This window comes from Poecilia reticulata, chromosome 13, assembly GCF_904066995.2.
Source record: "Poecilia reticulata chromosome 13, P_reticulata-male-v2, whole genome shotgun sequence".
NCBI lineage: Eukaryota > Metazoa > Chordata > Actinopteri > Cyprinodontiformes > Poeciliidae > Poecilia > Poecilia reticulata.
This window is the reverse complement of record NC_088842.1, coordinates 31,184,385-31,203,689: the sequence shown is the minus strand read 5'-3', so window position 1 is coordinate 31,203,689 and position 19,305 is coordinate 31,184,385. Positions and strand designations below refer to the sequence as shown.

Below are 19,305 nucleotides of genomic sequence, written 5' to 3'. Positions count from 1 at the left end.
GCCGAAAGGTTACCTTAAAGTTACTTTTGTCTTATTTCAAGTGTACTGAGATATTTGCAGTAGAAGCTTGACCAAACGTACTTGGTGAGGTTTTGTGTTTTTGCAGTGAAAGGTTGCAGGACACCAACTGCAGAGTTGAGAATTTCTGCAGAGGTTAATCCACTTGTTGTTTTAAAACACACAGAGGAATTTCTCAGTGTTGTGCACCACCGCTCCGGTCTCACTATCTTATACGTTTAGCCGTGGAGGTGCCATTTCCACACAGCATCGGCGACGCATGCATTTCTAGATGACCGCCTCTTGCAGTTAACAAAGCGGTTATTTTCCCTGTGCATGCCCCACTCGTGTAATTGCTCTGAATAATGAGAAGCATTTCGTTACAAGTGAAGTTGAGGAAAATTCAGGCTGAGGAATGCTCGTTCAGTGGAAGGTTCTCATGTTCTTTTATGGTAAATAATGATAAAGTAGTGCGCTGGGCGTCTGTCCTGCTGTCAGAGCAGCTGCTAAGCGTCATTTTTTCCAATGCAGCTGCTAACCACAGTGATTACTGACCACACGGCTCCTAAGTGCTGCTTATCCCAACTCCTCTTGAGGGCAATTAAACCTTCAGTGTTATCTCTTTTACATCCACCTTCCTCTGGAGCTACCATTTATCCTCTTGTCCTGTCATCATCCTTTTCCTCAACTCCCACTTTCATTTATGTCACTCAGTTGCCCCCTTAAAACTCACCAGCTCTTGTTTTCTCTGCAGCTACTTTTCTCTTCATTAATGGCAAATTAATGAAGCGAAACCATCTCCAACCAAAACAGCTCAATACCAATGGATGTTTAGTCTGTGGTTATAAATTGGGATCTTTTTTTTTTTTTTACAAACATCAATAAAAATGAATAACTGTTCAGGAGTTACTTCAGTTTTTTTGAATATTGCGCCATGTGTGGGACAGCGGCGGTGAATTTCTGTGTCATCAGACAGGAAGCAGCGGATGATTCACAAATAACTCGCATAAAACAGAATTTCACAAACTGAATTTAGAAACGGGTCAAAAACAGCTGACACATTATACCAACTGGTGCTTGCAGCGTGAGGTCACGACCCCGTCTCCCTGCTCGCTAACGACGACTAGCATTGCTGTTAGCTGTCAAGTTGTCAACATAATGCTCTAAATCTTAAATGTATGTGTGATATATAAAATAAAAAAGGGATGCAGTGCTTTGCTACTAACTGACAGCTAGGTAACAAGGTCAGGAAGAAGTTTAAGTTGAAAAAAAATATAGCGAGGGAGAGAGAAGCAGTTCAGCTATGCTAGCTTGACTATGACAACCATGACATGTAGATGTGCTGTGGATTTCAGTGCTTTTTGGTTCAGTAAAATTTATTTTTAAAAGGTAACATAAACACGAACTTTGACAAATCATCAGTAGAGCAGATGTTTAAATTAGCTAATCAGCCTCCGCTGTGTTAGCTTAGCTAATAGCAGCGGCAGCTAATCTACCACAGAGATCACTTATAAATAATCTAAAAGTAAACATCAAACCTAAAAACTTAAAATTGTAGCAGACTGAATCTTCTGTTCTTTGTGTGGAAAATGTTTTGAGTGTTTATTTGTGTTGAATTGTTGTCAGTTGCTATGGCAACAGGTCTGTGTGTGTGTGTGTGTGTGTGTGTAGCGTAGCTGACACGGAGAAAAGAAAGAAATGTGGTTTTTAGTTGGGTTTTTTTTGTTATTTTTCTCTTTGTTGTGGCACACTGCACTAAAGTTAATAATACCTACATCTCCAGGTTTCATTTAGCTAACAGAGTTGCTCTACCGCGGCAGCGCAGCTGGATGGTGAGTAAAACAATTGTCTAAAAACATAACATGCAAGAAATCTTATATAGCTGGTTGAGTTTTTCCTGTTCAGTGTCTAGAGATTACATTAAATTTTAATTAGCTAGCAGAGCTGACTAGAAAGTTAGCTTATGCTAAAAATTTAACATTACTTCTACTAATGCTAACGCTGCTTTACCCACATTGCATGTAGCAGATCGCTAATGGCTAATGCTAAAGCTAAATTAGTTGACGAGCTAATGTGTTTGTTTAACACCCCAACATGTTAGTGTTGTATTTTTATCCGTGTACCTCATTTGCTTGTTGTTGAGCTATGTCTGCTTGTCATTGCTCAATAAAGTTTCTTTAAAATAAAACGCGAGGAGAGGAAACGGAATTATAAACTGTCAAAATAAGAGCGCGAATATAAATGTCTAATGGAAATGTCAAACTTTATTCAATTGAATGTTTACAAAACAGCTAGGTAAATTAATAATTTAGAATTTATATAGAAAAATTAATTTAAGAGAAGCTTAATGGGCTAAATATTTTTATAGCAAAATAGCAAAAATTCTGAATTGCTGAACAATTAGCTCCGCTATTAGCGCGTTAGTGCACTGTTAGCTACTGATATAAACAAACTAAAGTAAACAGAAATGAAAGAGAATAAAAGGGGGAGATCTAGAAAATGATAACAGAAAACTGTGACAGTCATGGATTAAATGAGAGCAGATAAGAGACAGACCCAGATCTGCAGCAGTGAGAATGTCATCAGAGGCTAAACCAGTTAAAAATATTACCTTATTTGGGTTTCTGTGGAGTCAATATTTCACCTGGAAATGACACCTGCTTGAAAAAAAAACCCCGGACCGAGCCATGAGCTGACAGCCAGTCAGAGAGGAATAACACAAACAGGATGCCAACGACACCCACCCTGCAAGCAAGACGCCTCTGCCTTCAGCTGCTCCTCATGCAGCACATCATCTCCCTCCATCTCATCCTCTGTCTCACATTCCTCTGCAAATCGTCCTTCATTACATCAGGAACCCTGAGAGTTTCCTCTGCTCGGTGTTCAGCGTTCATGTCCAGTTTTTCCACTATTTTCCCATGAACATGTCAGGATAATCTGTCCAGCTTGGTCTGCGGATTGCTAACCTTGCCAACTCCTGCCTTTGGTTAGCAAACATTTCCTTTCGCTATGGCTCTCCCCCCAGAATGTCACAAACAAGGGGGCGGCACAAGGAAAAAGGGAAGAAACTATATATCAGCTGCAGCTGCAACAAATGTTGTGCTGCATATTATTTGTATGTTGAGTCATCGGAGTAGGAGTTACGGTTTCCATTCACCTTAAAATCAGGCAAATTGGGATCATGAAAATAAATTTGCTTAATGGAAACATGCTAATTTTGATGTTTTAGCACTAGGATGTATCAAAATTAGTGTATCTAGCACAAAACTGTGACAGAAACTTTTTTATCATGATCACCAACATGATGTTACTACAGGCAGAAAAGAGGAAGAAGACAGGAAGTGGTAGAAGGAGGATGTTTTTAAATATCTTATTGTGTGAACAAACTTTAAAATTGTGTTTCTAATTTCATCTGCAGCCCTTGAAACATTTCTGAGCGACTCGGTCGGTCACAGGCCATCCAGACGGTGGAGTTTTGAAAACAACATTTGGGGGAAAGTTTTCAGTGATGGTGCCACACAGAGCATTCATCCAGGGTTTTGTTTGGAATTTATTTTCTTTTAATAGTACAAAAAGACAAAAAAACAAACAAACAAACATGCAAACGGGTCAAAATGAAGCTAAAAAAACAACAACAAAAAAATAGAAAAAATCTAGAAGATGAAAACTTTACAATCTGTTTTACTGTTTTTCTTTTTAGAATCTGGCAAATCTTTTAAATTTTAAATCTACAATTTACAAATATCTCGCCTACAGAGATCCGACTGCTTTGCTCATATTGTGTGTTTGGTTTATTTTTTATTTAGCAGGTAAAAATAAAATAAAAATAGTTTTTGTTATTAAAGTTTTGTGATCTTTGGAGTTCTTTCAACTTCACATTTTTGGCCCCCTGGCAAAAAGTTTGGACACCCTGGTCTGCTGGTTTGTAGAGAAAAGGTAAGAAGAGCTAAAGATCGCTAACCACAGATAGCCACAGCTAACTGCAGCAAACAACAGCTAACCATAGATAGCCACAGCTAACCACAACTAACCACAGCGAACAGCAACGAACCACAGCTAACCAGGGCTAGCCACAACTAACCACAGCTAACGACAGCTAACCATAGGTAACCACAGCTAACCACAATGAACCACAGGTAGCCACGGCTAGCCACAGCTAACCACGGACAGCCACAGCGAACCACAGCTAACCACGGTGAACCACAATGAACCACATCTAACCACGGCTAGCCACAGCTAACCACGGATAGCCACAGCGAACAGCAACAAACCACAGCTAACCACGGATAGCCACAGCGAACCACAGCTAACCACGGTGAACCACAATGAACCACAATGAACCACATCTAACCACGGCTAGCCACAGCTAACCACGGATAGCCACAGCGAACAGCAACAAACCACAACTAACCAGGGCTAGCCACAGCTAACCATAGCTAATGACAGCTAACCATAGATAACCACAGCTAACCACAATGAACCACAGGTAGCCACAGCTAACCCCAGCTAACCGCAGCTAACCACAGCTAACCATAGCTAACCACAGCTAACCACAGCTAACCATAGCTAACCCCAGCTAACCACAGATAGTCACAGCTAACCCCAGCTAGCCACAGCTAACCACTTAGCTAAAGCCGCTCTGCTGATCTTCCATAGGAGTCAGAAATAGTTTGCTATTAGAAACAGCCAGAGGAGTCTGAGAGCAAACGGCTGCTATTGTCTTGAATTATTAATAAAGTGTCGTTTACAGGAGGAGAGTTGGAAACATTAATCTGGCTTCACTGGATTTTATTTTTTTTTTATTTTCTTGCTGAGATATTTCAGATTCTGCTGCGACTTTGTGTTGAATTAAGCTTAAAAAGCCAAGATAAGGCTTTGTGGGGAAAGAGAAACTGGATCTCCGTTACCAGGGAAACCAAATCAATACAGAGCTGATCAGACGTTCACATGAATTTGGAGCTTTTAGCGATAAATCTGAACGATTCTTTAGGTTAAGTAATACAGCTGCAATGAATTTAAAAATTATTTGTGAATTTATTTCAGTATTTTTATTCAAAAATTCTAATAATAATAATAATTCATTTATAAATTATTATTATTATAAATTATTCTCTTGAAAGTTGCAGAAAAAATGTAAAATCCTGGTAAAATTCAGACAGGATGTTGAAATATTCAACATGATACTGCCACCACCGTACTTTATACAGATCTAAATGAATATAACTGTCCTTAACAAAATAATAAAAATAATCCTGTTAAAAAATATACCTGTATTATATTTATTTTTGCGTTTTTTCATGAGGATATTTATTTATTTAATAGAGTATTTATTAATTGTATAGAAAAACAAGTAATTTGAATATAAAACCAGTTTTCAGCTTTAAAAATACTTTGAGTTATAATTAAAAAAAAAACAAAAAACAACAACATGCCAATAAAAATCCTGAAATTAAGACATAAACTCCTGACTGATGTGAAATACATTCACCCTGTTTTTATTTTTACTTTATTTTTTAAACAGGTGATTAAAAAAGTTCCCAGAAATGTTTGAATCTGAATTAATTCCACTTTTTTTTTTTTACAGAAACAACTTAAGATCCTGACAGCGCGAACATGTGAACCACCTGGAGGAGCCGAATAATCCGTCAGATTAAATCAAATTATCATCTGATTTAATATACAGACGACTTTACAGGACATTACAGTAAAAAAAACAAAAACAAATCTTATTTATTTAAAGCTTTTATTTCCACATGTTATTTTTAAGCCACTTTAAATCACAAACTTTTCTGGACCAAAATCTAAAAATGTGAAAACTTTGAAAAAACTTCAACCGGATCGACTTTAATGTCAGATTCCTTCAGTCTGAGCCGGTATAGAGTCCAAACGGTTCAGAACCGACCGGTCCGAAACGAACCGCGGGAATCACTTATCAATTATTGATTATCTGCAGTCAATAACGGCAAAGCTGCTGAACATATAAGACTGCAGATAGATAGATAGATAGATAGATAGATAGATAGATAGATAGATAGATAGATAGATAGATAGATAGATAGATAGATAGATAGATAGATAGATAGATAGATAGATAGATAGATAGATAGATAGATAGATAGATAGATGTTTTACTCACTTTTTGCCGCTTTAAATCCTCCGTATGTCTCGTGTTTCAGCGCGTATCCAGATAAAAGTGTCGTAAAGACGCGCAGTGATCGGTGCGCAGCGCAGCGCAGCGGCTCCACTGGCGCAATGAGCCTCCAGATCCTCCCTCAGTCAGGGAGGAGGAGTTTGGTCTCTCTCTCTCTCTCTCTGTTTCTCTCTCTCTCTTTATGTCTCTCTCTCTCTCTCTCTCTCTCTCTCTTTCTGTCTCTCTCTCTTTATGTCTCTGTCTCTCTCTCTTTCTGTCTCTCTCTCTTTCTGTCTCTCTCTCTCTTTTTTTCTCTCTCTCTCTCTCTCTTTCTGTGTCTCTCTCTCTCTGCGTCTCTCTCTCTTTCTGTCTCTCTCTCTCTTTATGTCTCTGTCTCTCTCTCTCTCTCTTTCTTTCTGTGTCTCTCTCTGTGTCTCTCTTTCTGTCTCTGTCTCTCTTTCTCTCTCTCTTTATGTCTCTGTCTCTCTCTCTCTCTCTCTTTCTTTCTGTCTCTCTCTCTGCGTCTCTCTCTCTTTCTGTCTCTCTCTCTCTCTCTTTCTTTCTGTGTCTCTCTCTGTGTCTCTCTTTCTGTCTCTGTCTCTCTCTCTCTGCGTCTCTCTCTCTTTCTGTCTCTGTCTCTCTTTCTCTCTCTCTCTTTCTTTCTGTCTCTCTCTCTGCGTCTCTCTCTCTTTCTGTCTCTCTCTCTCTCTCTTTCTGTCTCTGTCTCTCTTTCTCTTTCTCTCTCTCTCTCTCTCACCGCGCTCCTGTGACTCTAAAATGTTTATTTTATTGCGTTGTACCTTTTACTTTTACTTGAGTCATTTTATTATCTACTCTTACTTAAGTGCAATTTAATAAATGAGTGAAAATCAAACAGGTTTTAACCAAAAATTTACCATAAACAGTTTTTGTTAGTTTCTGAAGTTTTTTTTTACTGAAAAAACTGATTTGGAAACATCTCATCTTGCCTAATTTTGCTATTTTTTTTGTTATGAATTATTGTTATTCTTGTTCTTAAAATACCAAAATTTCCACATAACTTTATATTTTTGGTTAATCTGATGATGTAATTTTTAAATATGAAATGAAATTGATCAGTTACTCAGCACTTCAGTAAACTTTTCACCAAATACTTTTTACTTTTACTTTAGTAATTTTATTATAAAGTATCACTACTCTTACTTGAGAATTTTTTTTTTTAGGTTTTATTATTTTACTCACAGAATGGTAAAAATGTTTTGTTATAAATGAAATAATCTGCCAGTGAATTTAGAACTCGGTTGCTAGGTAACGGGTTAGGCCTGGCCAGGGTTGCTAGGTAACGGGTTAGGCCTGGCCAGGGTTGCTAGGTAACGGCGCCTTTGGAACTCCTACGTTTTCATAAATATTAAGGAATTATTGACTTTAAACAAGCTCCTATATCCTGCTGGAAAGTTATTTGTGAGGTAAAATCAGTAAACGTTTCTCAGTATTTTATTGTCGGAAGTAATTTTGTATTCTTGAAGGTGAAAATCGCTTTTTGTGCTTAAGTACATTTCAAAACTTGTACTTTTTCCTTCTCTAGAACAAACATGTCAAACTCAAGGCGCAGGGGCCAAATCTGGCCCGCCGTAATGTTTATGTGGCCCTCCGAGGTCCAGCAGGACACCGAAATAAAACCTTCAAAATAAGACTTCTGCGCTAAAACATTGTTTAATTGATCGAATTGACTCCGTTTTTGTCTGCGTGCTGCAAAATTACATCAATGTGAAAAGATGTTAAACTTGAATTAGTATTTTACTGAGAATAGAAACAGCTTCTTATTTACGCTGCAGCAGTTTGCTGACGGGTTTTATCAAAACTTTCTGGCATCAGCGGCTCTTTGAGGTCGTTCATGATCTTCATTTGGCCCAAAATGTAAATGAGTTTGACTGGAATATTGTTTGATACAAATATCTCTATGTCAATAGAGAGAGGGTACTTTTGCATACTAACGTGAAAGACCACACCAAAAAAAAAAATCAGATTTTACTACAACACCAGACTCGGATCCCAGTAATCTGCCGGTTTCTGGATCGAGTTTGACGCGATTCTGTGGGTTTTATTCTGCTCTGGTCTCACATGAGCCTGAATCTCAGGACTCGTCTGTTGAGACAGATGGAGACTCCTAAACACTGGAGCGGCTCCAGATCAGTGTGAAACGCTAACGGAGTCAGAACCACGCAGAGATGAAAGATCCTCGGCGACGGAGCAGGAACAACAACGCCGAGCTGCAGCCGGAGCCGCTGGCATCTCAGAAATGCAGCCTCAGAGCAACTATTAGCCACATTAGCATCGATATTTTACCAAACCACAGAAGAAGAGATTGCTTTTATTTTTGTTTCTATTGTTTTTATTTGCCTTTTTGTCCTGGATTCACTCAATGAGTTGCACTAAATGAGGTGAATTCAGCAAATGGAGGCGATTTGCTCTTGATTTTACCTGAAGGAATCATGTCAGAAGGTATGACGGCGTATTATGGAAATTATAGATGTTAAATAAAAAAGAGGAGTCAATTTATGCCAAAAAACTATGACATTTTTAGATTAATCTCAGAACTTTATGAGCTCCAAAAGATGAACATTTCCAAGAAAAAAAATCAGACTGAGATTAATCCTTACATTTTTTTTTCTAGAAAAATTAAGGAAATTTCAGACCTTCAAAACTCAAAAGAAAAACTTAAAAACTTTTAGTATAATTTCAGGGAATTTTCTGGAAAAGAGAAATTTCTGAGCTCCAAAAGCTAAAATTTGTAAAAGAAAAAAACAAAACCACAGAAATGTTGAGATGAATCTCAACATTTTCTAGAAAAGATGAGGTCAGCACAAATGAATATTTTTCTAAATGTTTTGTTTAATTTTAAGCTTAAGATGGGGTCAAAGTTCAGCCAAATATTCATGACAGATTTTTATCAACGTTCTCTGATTAATCATCCAGAATAAACACGTTGTTTTCTTGTCTAGCGCCTCCTAGAGGTCAGCGCTCCTTGACCTTTGGCTTTATGACTCCAAACTCAGAAAGTAAACAGTTTATGTGGAGCTTGGCAAGTTCTTCTCTGATTAATTAATTACTTATAGAGTTATTATTGTTAATTAGTAATTAATCAGATCATTTAATGAAAAAAAATTGCTGATCGTGATTCATTTGGGTAAAATATCCAACGGAGCGACTTGGATACTTTTTACAGACACTGTATATAATTTTAGATAAATTTTCAGGTCAAACTAACAACAAATAAGTTTCTGTTTTTCTTAGTTTATGATTTTTATGAGATGAGAAAAACATTGATAGAGCTCATTTCCGTGTTAGTCTCATCATCTCCCTTTATTTAAACAATAAGATGTTTAATTATTAAAAGCCAAAAATAAGCAAAAAAAAAGCTTGAATGAAGCATTTAGGTTCATTGTATGAAACTGTCTGGATTTTAGCCCATTTTTAATTTGAAAAATGTAAAATGTTTCGTATTATTTACTTTTTAAAATCCCGCCTCTCGTCTTTTGTCACTTTGTTATGAATTCACATCAGAAGTATTAATCGCTGTTTGCTTTACTTCAAGCAGCATCTTGGCAGACGGAGGAGTTTTAACTAAGCTGCAGCTCGTTGCCAAATTAATTATCCAGATTTAATATCTGCCCGATGCTTCATCATGGAGGTTTGGGGATTGTTGCCTGAACATCCAACCCCGTTTCTTTTGTTTTTAGCAGAGGTGCGCTCACTTCCGCTAACGCGCTTCTGCTGCACCACCTGGATACAATAATTAGGTCATTAAGGCTCTGGAGAACCGACCTACACAAGGAGGAGGTAATGAAGCCATTTCATTCTGGTGTTTTGTACCTGTGGCGCATCTAAAAACTGCAGGACAGTGGAGGACTGGAGTTTGACACCCCTGCGCTAAAAGTTGAGCTAATTTTAGCAACTTTCCTAAGTTTGAAAACGTTTAGCGCTCTCAGGTGCTGTAAACATGGAGGCAAAAATCTAATAATTTTGTAAACAATCAATTAAAGCTGTGACTACAGGAGAGCTGAACAACAGGAAGCAGAACTATAGAAAATAATTATGTAGGCTGTACCGCTAATGCGCTAATATGGGAGCCAATTTTATGATTATTAATTTTCCTAACTTTTAAAATAATTAGAACAATTAGTCTCAGACTGTACAGGACCTAACAGTACATTTTTGTGAACAATTAAAAAAAAATGTCAACATGACAGAATAACAGAAAATAATGTAGTAGGTACACCAGATCGCTAATGTGCTAACAGGGGAGCTAATTTCTAGTTTAGCAATTTTCCTCACTTTGAAAACGTTTAGCGTGCTTTTGTTCTGTACACATGGAGATAAAAATCAAATAATTTTGTACACAATTAATAAAAATATTTAATTACATAATTATGTAGCAAGTATGCTGGATGCTAATGTGCTAATAGCCGAGCTAAGTTTTAGTTTAGCAATTTTCCTCACTTTGAAAACAGTTAGCGCACTTATTTATTGGTCAGATGTTATATTTTAAACTTAAATGTGAAAGTTATATTGTTTTTGGTAATAGCAAGAAAACGTTTCCAATACGTCAATCTGCGCGTTTTAAATAAACGTAGAGGACAAATGTTTTTAGCAACACATAAAACGTTGAAAGTTAATTAATTAATTGAAAATTAATATTTGCTTCACTTTAAGTGAAATAATCAAGTTAAATGAGGGATTAAGAGGTTTTCCTTGGATTGAAACTCAGGGAAAATCAACAGGAATCAGTTTAAATGTCTAAGTTTTATTTTTATTTATTTTTAATGTGTGTGTGTGTGTGTGTGTCAGCCTCGGGGTTGTACTCCAGCGGAAAAGACCTCAGACTGTCGGGGTCTTCCGTTCGGTTTTATTGGATTAAACGTCTTGGGGACATGAGAACCACTCTGTCCTTTTCTCATGACTCAGACTTTAGTTCATTTTCATTTAATTTTTATTCATTTGTACCTTTAGATATTTAGATTCATAAACACAAAATAGAAGATTACATTTATAATTTCAGCATGTTTTAGTTTTATGACCACACAATAAAGTCCCAGTTAGTTGTAGTTTTTCCCCAATAATTATTCTCAATTTCTGCTTTTGCAATTTTGTTACTTTTAGTGAACTCTTAATATTAAAATATTAGCAGTACAAGAAAAATTACATCACATTTTTGTTCAACTATAAAAGGTTAAAAGAAAAATGTTTACCATTCAGGCTCAACATTCCTCCATTTTATTCAGACTAAAATAAAATAAAATTCCCCCAGAACATTTACTCAGATTAAAAAAGGAATATTTATTACCAAAACAGAAGGCGAAGCACAGCTTAAAGCTCACTGCAACAGCACAGCATCATGGTTGAGTCCACAGCTAAAGAGCCACATTATGTCAGTAACATTAGAGATAAATATTAAAATATCACGGCCACTCAAACCCACTGGAGCGCAAAGTTTACAGACATCATCAAGAGCATCTACAGCAGCCTCAGTCATGCTCCTTTTCTTGCACTGCAGCGCCACCTAGTGCCTGCTCAGCATGGTTACAGTAGTACAATCAGACAGCAGCATGAAATGCAACAGGCGCTTCGTACCGAAAGCTAAACGAGAACATTGAAGGGACAATCGATCGATCGATTTCTGGGGCTCGAAGTGGAAGAGAAGCGGACGGCGGCGGCGGCGTCATCCTCGGTTTGCTGAAATCAGAACTCCACCCGTTTCATTTACGGCTCACAAAACAAAAACACACACAGGCCTCTCGCACTTTGGAGTTTAAAACGTTGGTCGTTACATTCGACTGCTTAAATCCCTGCAGGAGTTTATTTCAAGTTTAAAGGAGAAACTAGTTTTTGTGTGTTTAGAGGAGAAACTTGTGCGAGTTCAGAGAAGCAAACGGACTGAAGTTGGACAACTAAATTCAAATCTTAACAAAATTTGTGTCAAACGTTTGTGCTGCATAAATTTTTGTTTTTGTGCTGCCGTCACTTTAAAGGTTTTAGTCAAAGAGTTTCCAGACGTCGTCATCATCAATTTCCTCAAAGTAAAAGCAGCACAAATAAATTTTCTGCTGCACAAACGCAGCTTCGGTCGATCGACACAGAATTTGTTTGATTTTGTGATATTTTAAAATGATAGCGGCACAAACGTTTGACACAAATTTTACTAGATCTGGGTAATGCAAGAGGGGCTGGTTGACCTTTTGACCTTTAGGCTTTAATTGATATCTCCAAAGGAAAAGCGGCACAAACAAAAACAATGTTTGCTGCACAAACGTTTGACCAATTTTGTTTGGCTGCTTGACCTTTCATGACCTCTGGAAACATTTATTGCCGTCCTTAAAATGACAGCAGCAGAAACAGAAATGTTGCTGCAAAACGCAGCACAAACATTTGACACCAAAGTTACTAGATCTGGGTGCTGTGGGAGGGGCTGGCTGACCTTTAATATCTTCAAAGAAAAAAAAAAAGCAGAAACAAATTTTGTGCTGCACAAACGTTCGGCACCAATTCTGTTAGATTTGAGAAAGATGTTGGCCAACTTCACTCAGACTGCGTTTGGCCTAAACAAATCCCGGGAGCGACCTGGTTTTCAACCCGTTTCAGTCAAACCCTCCGACTCTGTGGAGGAACGACGTCTCTTCTCAGGTTTTTGCATCGATTTGCTCAACAAGAAGCGGAAACGTCTGAAGTTTCCTTCAAACATCACAGCAAACGAGTGAAACCCGAACCCGGGCGTTCGGAACCGCTCCGTAGAGCAAAGGAGCCGCGTTCGGCCCAAATGAAATCAGGTGGAGTTCCTGTTAAAGGGGGTCGAAATGAACACAGTTCAGGCACAGGAAGCACTAACGCTAAAGGTCACAGGTCAGCCATGATGTTACTTTTTCTCCTCCGTCTCACACGGTTCTGATTGGACATCTGCGGGTCGGGACGGTTGGTTACGCAGCTGTAGGCACAGAGGGGTGCTGCCACCTGCTGGCGGGGGAGGGTAATCTGGTGATGGGGTGGGGTGGGGGTGGGGGGAGTCGGACAGAGCGTTGCCTAGGCAACTACCCACTGCAGGATGCTGGTGTCTTTCCCTCCGGTGGAGATCAGGTGACTGTCGTCGTGCAGGAAGGCGACGTTGGTCACATGACTGCTGTGGCCGCCGTACTCGTGACTCGGAGCCTGTTCAGAAAAACACAAACACTTAAATCAACAAGAATATCGTTCAAAAATTATTCATTTCACTTATTTTTTTTTAAACTTGTATAAGCTAACGAAGGAACGCTTAATGCAAAAATTAAGTTTTTCCAGCTTCATGAAGCACACAGAATGAATATCATCATTACTGTTTCATTCTGAGCCATAATGTAAACAAAATGGTATATATGCATTCATATATATTTTTTTTTAAAATGCAACAATATGCAAAATAATTTTTTTTTTTAAATCATAAAATCAAATTTGTTTTTCTGTTATAAAATTTAAAATGGATTTTTGAGATGCTCATATTTATGATTTAGAATTTCTCAAGCTGTGCGCTAGCTAGCATAGCACAGCTAGCATAGCTAGGAAACGTCCAGCTTTAGAAAACACTGCTACAAAAATCCCTGCAGCCTGCTGGTCGACTAAAATCAGAAGATATGGAACAACATTTATGCCGAACAGCTGTAATAGTTACTGTACAATGAATAAAAAGTGAAAAACGGTTGATGCTTTACATATTTTGGATCATTAAAGGATGCCCCTCATTACAGCTTCGCTGGTTTAAACCAATCTGCTGTCTGTTTAGGAGCAGGCAGCCTGACTAACTACCAAACTAATAAACATTTTACTTATCCAATTTATGGTGGAGTTTTATTTAGTTTGCAAATTATGAGAGACTTTTTCCCCTTAAAGCTACAGTATGTAATATGTATTTTTTTTACATATTTGTTAAAACTGTAAAATAATCTGTGAAAATAAAAAGGTTGAGCTCCTCCCTGCGGTTCTACAGCCATCTGCAGGAATACACCAATCAGAGCCAGGGGGGGGGGGGTCTTAGCGCCGTCAATCATGCTCATGTATGGGTTCCTAAATGTGGTAATGTTGGAGAAACAATTTGCAGGAAAGCGGTTTATCCTGCGTTAGCTGTGGCTATGCTAACTAGCCTGAGCATTCACTTCAGCCTCTGGTGACAGGAACTACCTGGGTGTGAGCAGCGTGGACACAAACATGATTGACAGCGCTGGTTGTTTCTGACTTGAAGAGCTGCATTTCTGCAGATGGCGGTAGAACCAAACAGAGAAGCAGAGATCGATTTTTTCATAAATTATTGGTCTCAAACTGTCAATGACACTTTTAACAAATGTATAAGAAAAAAAACAAAGTTTATAAAAGATAAAATTAAGAGCGAAGCATCGATTTTGTTCTGAGAAAGTTTTTAAAATCCTTCTGGAGCGTCTTCTCACGCCGTCCACATGTTTCTGTTTATTGTGCATTTATAGGAAATTCTAGATCTTTTATTAGTCTTAGCTGCTCGAAGTCATTTCAGCGTCGGGTTTTACGGCTCAATGAAAACGGTGAAACACCTGGAACCTGAACTTTAACATCTGGTTTCCATCCACCACTTTAAAAAATCTGGAAGCGTTTTATTTTGAAGCTTTCACTGCGTTTATGACCCAGTAGTTGGTTTACAGAGTGTTAATGTGAAGCCGATGCAGCGCAGGCTGGATGTGACCGACCCTTGGTTGGGAGCAGGGGAAGGAGAACAGCTGCACTTTGCCAAAGTCGTCAGCAGAGGCCAGCAGAGAGCCATCATGTGAGCGGCACACGGCGTTGATGTCCGTGCCGTCGGCGCCGTCCGGCCAGATTCCTGGGAAACAAAGAGTTAGGAAGTCAACAGGAGACAAATACTGATGTTCATGTCATGTTCTGTTTTCAGCCTGCAGGAAAATACCAGGGGGTCAAAGGGCATCTGAAAGAAAACATGAACTGCAACTTTAAATCATCCGAGACTGAAAGCTGGACATTTCATACAGTAGCTGCCCAGTGTGTTAGCATCAATGCATGTAGCCAGTTCTGCCGTATCCTTCGTTCTGTCGCATCCTTCGTTCTGTCGCATCCTTCGTTCTGTCTTTCGTTCGTTCTGTCGCATCCTTCGTTCTGTCGTATCCTTCGTTCTGCCGTATCCTTCGTTCTATCACCAGCTTTAAGAACAAAAACCAACAGGACACGAACACGATGGATAGAACGAAGGATACGACAGAACGAACGATGCAACAGAACGAAGGATGCGACAGAATGAACGAAAGACAGAACGAAGGATGCGACAGAACGAAGGATGCGACAGAACGAAAGACAGAACGAACGAACGACAGAACGAAGGATGCGACAGAACGAACGAAGGATGCGACAGAACGAAGGATGCGACAGAACGAAGGATGCGACAGAACGAACGAACGACAGAACGAAGGATGCGACAGAACGAACGAAAGACAGAACGAAGGATGCGACAGAACGAAGGATGCGACAGAACGAACGAACGATGCGACAGAACGAACGAAAGAGATGCGACAGAACGAACGAAAGACAGAACGAAGGATGCGACAGAACGAACGAACGATACGACAGAACGAAGGATGCGACAGAACGAACGAAAGACAGAACGAAGGATGCGACAGAACGAACGAACGATACGACAGAACGAACGACATGGCAGAACGAAGGATATGACAGAACCAACACCAGAACAAATGAACGAATGAAACGACAGAACGAACGATAGAACCAACACCAGAACGAACGAACGAAGCGACAGAACGAAGGATACGACAAACGATACGATAAAATGAACAATGAAATGATCCAACAATTATTCCCATAATAAAACGAACGTTACAACAAAATGAACAATACAATGGAACGAAGGAAACGACAGAAAGAAGGAAATGATAGAAGGATACGACAGAACGATACGATAGTGCCTTATAAGTAACTTTTGTTTAGAGTCAATAATTCCTCAATATGGATGAAAAAGTTCTTGTTTCATTGGCAGATAAAATTACTTATAACAAAACATTTTTCCATGTTGTAAATAAAATAATCTGCCAGTTGAACTAGATTTTTTTTGTTGGTAATAAGGAATTACTGACTTAAACATAACCACAGACTGGAAATAAGACAAAACTAGGATTTAGTGTTTTTGCAGCCTGTGAGACTTTGCATCAGCAGGATTGTTTGGTTTTAGTTTTCGTCTGGAAGGCCCACCGAAGGCGCTGAAGCTCAGAGTGCAGGTAGAGGTGGCCCACTCCAGGTTGCGCACCGTGTCCATGTTGGTCACGTGTTTACCACTGGATGCCTCCCCTGAAAATGTAAATAACAACAATTACAACAAAAGCTTCGTACGAATCAGGTTTCCTCTTTTTGTAGAAAACAGAAAGACGTACAGAAGAGGATCTCGTAGTCTCCTGAGTTGGTGACGAGGTACTGGCTGTCTGCAGACCAGTCCAGATGGGTGACGAAGCTGGAGTGGCCCTGAAAAGCCCAAACAAATCAGAACAATTCCAGTTTAAATCACAGTTTTCCCTCATGGCTGAAAATGAGTTTCAGTCTTTCTCAAACTGTGGCTCCCTCTGGTGGTCTGCAGGGTACTGCACGTAACCCACTGTTTATTTGCAGACGCTACAGTTAGCTTAGCAAAAGGTTGTGTTTAAAAATAACAATGGATGAGTGGATAAAACCAGGTCACATAAAACTGAAGATATTGGAGGAAAGAAAACCACGGCAGGAACATTTTTACACCAGAGATTCGATTCTTTTGAACAGCTCTGTCAGTGGGAATTGTTCTTTGTGTTCTTACAACTTTGCTCACACGTCAACAGCTTTTGTTATTTTTATTTAATTAAAATAATTAAATACTACAGAAAAGTACAATGTATAGAATTTTCAGTCTATTTTTCTTTTGCTGTGCTTCTAAATTACAAACAGCCCTAAAATGTTATTAATTCCCTCAACAACTGGTAATAAAAAGCAACTTATTTTTTAATTTCTATGTATTTGACATAATTGGAAAACTTGGGATCCACTTTCAGAATCTGTAAATAACTCAAAAAGCCCCAAACAGATGAATTAATGGTTTTGGTTTTCATTGGGATAAACAAACAAAAACAACAACAAGAGTTGAAGAGACTAATGTTTTCATTTCAGGTTGTATTTTTTAACAGGTGCTGTTTCAGGTTCTGAGTGTTTTTTTTACTGTGTTAAGAGGTTTTTAGCCTGAAAAGGTTTGAGAAACCCTGATCTCTGCTAAGGGTAGAGAGTCTGGACTTGCAGTGCATTTGCCGACGCGGCTGTACTTCTTGCCGCTCTCGCTCACGGCGTAGATGTAGACGAAGTTGTCGTGGGAAGCAACAGCCAGGAAGTTACCATCTACAAACACAAACGGTTCAGAGAGCAGCTTGGAGGGAAACATTTACGGAGGAACACGGGGAGACGTCTGGGCGTTCACCTGGGGAGTATTTGACGTTCGAGATGATCTCGCTGCCGTCTGTGTGCATAGAAACTAAATCCCGGGTGTCGGTGTCCAGCACCAACCACCTGGAACGACAAGACGTGTTAATAACTGGCAACAGCAGAGCCAACAGTCGCAGCAGCGCCTCACTTCCTGGCTCCAAATATTTAGCTTTTAGCCTAATCAATCTTTTACTAAACCCTCGCCTGGTTACTGTAGAGTTTTTAGCTAAAATATTCAAACAAAAAGCAGCTGGAGAAGCTTCAGTATCTGCAGAATGCTACTATTATGTGCTACTGGCTGGCATTTGCCAAGTAGCCAATCCAGGAGCGCCATTCATCTCCCTTCGTGCTGATTGGCTGTTACCTGCGGCGGCGTGTTGGGGTCATTTTAGACTGAAAGAAAAGAGCAAATATCCGCCGAAAAACTCTGAAATGTTTAGATTAATCTCAGAACTCCTCTAGAAAAATCAAGAACATTTCTGAATTTGAAAAGTAGAAAATTTGCTGAAAAACAACTCAGACATTTTGAAATTATTCTAAAAAAATTTATAGAAATTTTTGAGAATTTATATATATATAAAATAATTCTCAAAAACAATTTCTGAATTTGAAGTCGAAAATTTGCTACAAAAAATCTGAAATTTTGAGACGTGACAACTCAAATATTCTACAAAGAACAAGGACAAACTCAAAATTTCAGATTAATCTCAGAAATTTCTTCTCTTTTTTGGAAGTCAAAAATTTGCAGACCAAAAAAAACTATTTGGAAACTATTTTGCCATATGAGCAGAAATACTTTTTTGGTGTTTTTGCTGCGTATCTGGCAAAAAAACCCAAACCAAACAGAATCACTGCTCAGTTCTGGGAGGAAATTAGATTTTGTAGCAAAAAAACAGATATTTTTCCTCTCTAAAATATACATAAATAATTGTGAATAAGTGATGGAGCCACTGTTTAGATTGTGTTTCTCCAGATGTTTTAGAGCTGCAGCTGCAGACCAACCTCCCAGTCATGGTTCCCACAGCCAGAACGGCGCCGCTGGGATGGAAACCTGCAGACCTTCCCGGATCCTGAACAAGAACCAAAATGCTAGTTACCCACGTCAGTTAGCAGGTTATGGTCCGTTTTTCCGTTTCTGCTGCTCCTTTCACCTCTATGGTCTTGCTCCAGAGCGGCTGGTGGGTGCTGGTGTCCCACAGGTGGACCTGCTTGTCCTGAGAGCAGGTAACGAACTGCTCCATGGACGGGTGGACGTCCAGCCCCCACAGCTCGTCTGTGTGACCCTGGAAACACAGGAGGAGGTGGCCTGACGCTAACGGATGCTAATGAAAGCTAACAGATGCTAACAAAAAAAAAACAACGAATGCTAAGAGAGGGACACTAAGAAAGTTAAACCCTCGCCTGGTAGCCAAAATATTCAAAGCTAACAAAGCTAATGGATATAATGGAAGGTAATGGACACCAACAGCTGCTAACAAAAGCTAAAGGATGCTAACAAAGGCCAACAGACACCAACGGACACCGATAGATGCTAACGAGAGCTAAAGAATGCTATCAAAAAGACGCTAACGGATGTTGATATTGGATGCTAACCGAAGCTAACAGACCCTAACGGATGCTAACAAAAGCTAAGGGATGTCAGTGAAACCAATGGCTGCTTACAAAAGCCAATGGAAGTTGACGGAAGGATG

At 39.1% G+C, this 19,305-nt stretch overlaps 2 protein-coding genes across 4 annotated transcripts in view; both read right to left on the bottom strand.

Annotated features, from left to right (window-relative positions):
- gpr4 (G protein-coupled receptor 4) overlaps positions 1-6,291 on the bottom strand; it is a 45,549-nt gene extending 39,258 nt beyond the window's left edge. The window contains exon 1 of the mRNA XM_081614695.1: positions 6,134-6,291. The gene's annotated coding sequence lies outside the window, so the exon portion shown is untranslated. The remainder of the gene's footprint in view (positions 1-6,133) is intronic.
- Positions 6,292-11,357: 5,066 nt separating this feature from the next.
- eml2 (EMAP like 2) overlaps positions 11,358-19,305 on the bottom strand; it is a 40,333-nt gene continuing 32,385 nt past the window's right edge. For all 3 annotated transcript variants that reach the window (XM_081614486.1, XM_081614487.1, XM_081614488.1), the window contains 8 exons: positions 18,766-18,897; positions 18,617-18,684; positions 17,610-17,698; positions 17,433-17,530; positions 16,549-16,636; positions 16,370-16,465; positions 14,845-14,975; positions 11,358-13,306 (listed from right to left, as the gene is read on the bottom strand). In XM_081614486.1, coding sequence (XP_081470612.1) covers positions 13,181-13,306; positions 14,845-14,975; positions 16,370-16,465; positions 16,549-16,636; positions 17,433-17,530; positions 17,610-17,698; positions 18,617-18,684; positions 18,766-18,897 — 828 coding nt within the window. In that variant the 3' untranslated portion in view covers positions 11,358-13,180. The remainder of the gene's footprint in view (positions 13,307-14,844; positions 14,976-16,369; positions 16,466-16,548; positions 16,637-17,432; positions 17,531-17,609; positions 17,699-18,616; positions 18,685-18,765; positions 18,898-19,305) is intronic.